Below are 5000 nucleotides of genomic sequence, written 5' to 3' on the forward strand. Positions count from 1 at the left end.
ATAATGTCCTGACACACAATCATAGCACAATATAACTGAATAAAACAATATAATATAATTAATACCTTGTAGCACTGTTTCACGTATTCCATGTGTTGGAGAGAGAAGTTATCTTTGCTAAATACAACTTTGATCAACTCCGCAAATTTCTGCAAGCCCGCCCCCTTCCGTTGGAATGGGGAAGCGCTGTTTGTCGTTAGATACTGTACCTGTGAGAAAAGATAAGAACACAAGTTATCCAGGGAAGGACACTTGGTAAGATATAGGAAAGAAGGGGTATAGCCTCCATGAAAATATTTCAGTGATCCTGCCCCTTAAACCCTTTTGAAGTGTCCAAACCCCTTTTGGATGTAATTCTGGCATCTTGTTCCAAATCACTGTAAGGGAGCAGCAGCCCCTTCTTGCCCTTCCAAGTCTCTGTCTTTAGTCTTACCTTGACAACAAGTTACCTTGAAAACTAAAAAATAACCAAGCCCACTTTATATCTCTTTAAAATAAAAATAATATACAATATATCAGTCCAAAATGGGGGGGGAGGGGGAGAGAGAGAGAGAGAGAGAGAGAGAGAGAGAGAGAGAGAGAGAGAGAGAGAGAGAGAGAGAGAGAGAGAGAGAGAGAGAGAGAGAGAGAGAGAGAGAGAGAGAGAGAGAGAGAGAGAGAGAGAGAGAGAGAAGAGAGAAGAGAGAGAGAGAGAGAGAAAGAGAGAGAAAGAGAGAGAAAGAGAGAGAAAGAGAGAGAAAGAGAGAGAAAGAGAGAGAAAGAGAGAGAAAGTGAGAGAGTGAGAGAGTGAGAGAGTGAGAGAGCCTTACCAGCTTTTCCAACACCTCCAGAATGACACTCTTCTTGTGGTGAGTGATGTCTGCCTTCTCTAGGAGCTCAAACATATAGCTGCCAGGGTAAGTGGTCCCAGAGTCTCCCATTTTGATTGGTATGCTGTCCACAGCCTGAAGCAAAGGAGATCAACATCAAAGCAAAATATCTAATGTGTGATAAAGTGAAAAACTGATCATTAATCCCTGTGATGCCTCACACGCATTCATCCTTTCATTCGTGAATCATCTCACATTAGTCTGAGAGCCCAAGTTCCCTTGTCCTGTGATATTTATATAATGCATGTCAGTCAAGATGTGAACCTAGATTAGATTTTGAAAAGTGTCACAGAGAGGCACAGATGCATGTATGCACATACGGATATATAGCTAGAGCTGCTGTCAACTGACATTTCTGCAAAAAATTATTTTTTTATTAGTCAAATTTAAAAATGTGAAAATGTAAACTGCTAGCAGAAGTTCAGTGGGTCTTTAGGGGGTTGAAAATAATGCCAATAAAAGTCAAAACACGTACAATGCACTTATTGTAATTCAAACCAAAAATGCATCACTTATCCCTTGGGAAAAAAATACCTTTGTTCCTTCTGTACCCAAATTAAAGAACACACAAGAATCCATGCCCCATGCCTAGATTCCCTTGGCTTTTAATCTTCACCAAGTCTTAAATTTGTGTATACCTACCAATCTGCAACTTATGCCTACCTTTCTTTAACCCATTCACGCCGGTTGACGTGATAGCACGTATTGTGGTTTTTGCGTCAGACGCCCTGGACGAGCTATGAGGGGAAGCCGCACGCTCGGGTAGAGCGAGTGGGCAACCCAGGCTCGCAGCTTGTGCGCCCGAGAATCTCGAGACGTTAGACTTATGCGTTAGAGAACCCCGGTATTGCGACCGCACAAAGCCGGAACGGCCCCGGCGTGAATGGGTTAACCCACTCACGACGGGGGCATTCTAGCCTTGAATGTCACAATGCCGAGGCTTTCGAACGCTTAGGCCTAAATCAATTAAATGGCTGGCACAATATTGTGCCGCCCGGCCACTGGGCTTTTGAATGAGCGGTATAGTAGTGTACCACCCGTCCAGAGAGGGTTAACTCTCATTTCTAATATTTCTTTAATCAGCAAACAAATATGAATCTGCTCTCCCTAACACCCACCCACCTTTTCAAGTTCCAAGAAGAGGGCCTTTAAGGTGTACAGATCATCGGGGCTGAAATCTTCGGGCATCACTTCGGAGACGTCGTTGGCAGCGATGTTGGAGCCCTCGCTCATGTCCTGCATCTTTTTCATGACCTGAAATCCAAGGATACATATGTGGAATGTGAAGTTTGTGCATTGTGACTGAAATTTTGATGATCAATAGCTGATCCTTTATTTATTTCACACATTATTGGTATCTAGGGCAAACTAATTTTCTTTATCAATATCTGACAAATTCTGTTTCATCAATTCTACAAATTCTATACCAATTCTGTTTGATGCATATTTACATATTGACTCATGCTTAGGCTAAAAACCATGAATTACACATTTCATGCAATTTCATTTTTTGCAGATAGAGTTATAAGTTATTCTGCAAAAGAGAATCAATGTCATTTTTTTCCTTCTCAATAGACTAGATATCCTGGTGCTGGTCATCATGATATCAATAAAAAAGATATACATTTACTGAACAAAAAGCAATTGCTAATCATTCAAGAGAAAGGCTAATAAAAACAGCCACAACAATAGAAAAGTAATCTTACAATAAATCATTAAAAAAATCATTAACCCTTTCCCAACAGGGCACGCGCTACGCGAAAACACCTATGCCGGGCGATTGCAATATTGCATTGTAATCGTCACACTGGCATGACGCCCCGGCATCGGGAATTTAGCTGTGTCACACAAGTGTGACGCACCGTCATCATTGGGTTAATTTATATTGCTTTAAAACTTGAAATAAAAAAATTGTGCTGCTCTGTTTTAATTCTAAGGCAAGCTTTTCCCATGAATTCAATTTGTTAACCACAATCCTGGAAAATTTTGGGTTCTACCCCTGTCAATACAATTTTGAATTATACCATTATTTTCATTATTACAAATATCCTAGTTAAAAAGTTAGTAACATTCTATTTCATTATGAGTATATACCTGATAACAAGGGTATGCATGACTGCATCAAAATAAAGGAAATTACAAAATCAGTCTCAACTAAAAATTTAAAACCTCCAATAATTACAGAAAAATAAAATAAAACTAAAACTAAAAACTATCAGCACAGTAATTCATAAATCACCTGTGTTACTTCATCAATACAGAGTGCGATGTCTGTTGACCGAATCTGCAAAGATGCAGCTTCTTCACACATTTTCTCCACATTGTGAGCCTCATCAAAGATCACAATGTTACCCTAGAGACAGAAACAAAAGTAATAACAACTAATAAAAACAATAAATCAGATCAAAATATGAAATAAAGCAAGTTAACAAGGGTATTACTTAAAACAAAACAAAAAGGAAATGTTACAAGTCATTTCTGCTGGAAAGAATCAATAACTTCTTCCTTTGCAAAAAGCATTTTAAAGACTGTAGCAATACCAAGAATACTTTTCTTTACTTTTTAGATATAAAACTTACATGGAATAACTTGGACATATATAGATAGTATGCAGGATAGGCAATGTATAATGAAATGTGGAAAAAACAAAGAATAAAAATTCAAATAGATATATGTCTAACTCTGACTACAGAAGCACAACCCACCTGCAGCTCCACCCCATGCGCTTTGCGACTCTTGGGGTCCAGGAGGTAGTTGTATGGTAGGAAAATGATGTCAGCGTCTTGCCTGAGTTCTCGTGCCATGTAGTATGGGCAAAAGGTCTTCTTGCGGCCAACTTTGACCAGGTCTTCAATGTCGAGTGCTGTCTGACGCACTTCTGGGTCATCTTTTTTGGCATCAACCTGATAAAAAGATTGGGAAATGATGGTCGTTTCCTGAATTAATGTGCTTACCTTCTTTATTGTAAAATGCACTTCATGGTTACTTTTGCAAGAATATGCACATAAGCTACTCCCAACATATTTTAGTCAATATATGCACAAATGGTACTGTAAACACACATCTACACTAGATACTCTATTCACATATGTATATCATAAAAAGATGTACTCTGTATACACACACATACACAAGGGGAAGCATATACAAACAAGATCATTCAAAACCGAACCTGGTTGTTAAAGTAGCATGTCTTGGCCTTGACTCTCAGCTGACACATGTGCACTTTGTTGTTATTGTTGGTCTCCCTTGACACTTCCGGATGGATGCACATCTGGTCACGTGAACCTAACACTGCTACCTGGATGTTAAATGTCATTTTATGTTAAGGTGCAACTATGAAACTCTTATAGTAATTTTTGGTGAGACAGTTGCTCTACATTATCATAAGATCAGTTGACTAGTCCCTTTAAAAAATTTGGACCTTGAAATAAACCAAAGCTCCAAGAACAATAACAAATAGAGCAATGCCTGAAATACAAGAGTTATTTCATATTTCTCTTTATTTTTCTCTCTCTATATATATAACTTACAGAATTTTAGAAAATACATTCCAACTGCATAACTGACCTTAAGGTAGTTGTAGGTAGTTCTCTTCAATTCACCAACTGCCTGGCTAAGCTGGGAGTGAGTTCTTGACGAGTATATGATCTTTGGTGGTGCTGAAAAATAAATTAAAAAGGAAAATGCTAAACCCAAAAGGAAAAAAATGAAATAACAGTATATCTAAAACTTTCCATTTTCACTGGGGTTTGAAAATTAACCAAATAAATTAAAAAATCCAATTTGAAATTAAACACTGAATGTCCAAGAAACAAGTCCAAACAAAATGACATAAATTGGTGACTTGAGAACACTTTTGCTAGTTTCTTAAGGCAATTATAAAATAGTTTCCTGAAACAAATATATCAAGCATTCATTCTCATCACTTTTACTGTTTTCTGTTCTTCTTAGGAAACAATTTATTTAATCATTATACCTTGAAATTACTTATGAAATTACATACAAACAACATCCATCACTTCTTCACACTGCCTTGTGACGTACCATTCTTGTCCCCCCAGGCTGACCCAGAGCCTGCCTTCAGCTGCGAGCTCAGAGAAGACATGAATTCATTGTCTCCCCCTGCGA

At 38.2% G+C, this 5000-nt stretch overlaps 1 protein-coding gene across 3 annotated transcripts in view; it reads right to left on the reverse strand.

Annotated features, from left to right (window-relative positions):
- Positions 1-5000, reverse strand: part of LOC122253092 (regulator of telomere elongation helicase 1 homolog) — a 16879-nt gene that overhangs the window by 10468 nt on the left and 1411 nt on the right. For all 3 annotated transcript variants that reach the window (XM_043015891.2, XM_043015892.2, XM_086537650.1), the window contains exons 3-10: positions 4917-5000; positions 4440-4531; positions 4042-4170; positions 3575-3772; positions 3109-3222; positions 1992-2123; positions 810-944; positions 66-209 (exon numbers count right to left, since the gene is read on the reverse strand). The exon at positions 4917-5000 is cut by the window's right edge and continues 118 nt beyond it. In XM_043015891.2, the coding sequence (XP_042871825.2) occupies positions 66-209; positions 810-944; positions 1992-2123; positions 3109-3222; positions 3575-3772; positions 4042-4170; positions 4440-4531; positions 4917-5000 (1028 nt within the window). The remainder of the gene's footprint in view (positions 1-65; positions 210-809; positions 945-1991; positions 2124-3108; positions 3223-3574; positions 3773-4041; positions 4171-4439; positions 4532-4916) is intronic.

The sequence above is a fragment of the Penaeus japonicus genome, unplaced genomic scaffold, assembly GCF_977035675.1.
Source record: "Penaeus japonicus unplaced genomic scaffold, GWHDUDI00000001_assembly GWHDUDI00000006, whole genome shotgun sequence".
NCBI classification, from domain to species: domain Eukaryota; kingdom Metazoa; phylum Arthropoda; class Malacostraca; order Decapoda; family Penaeidae; genus Penaeus; species Penaeus japonicus.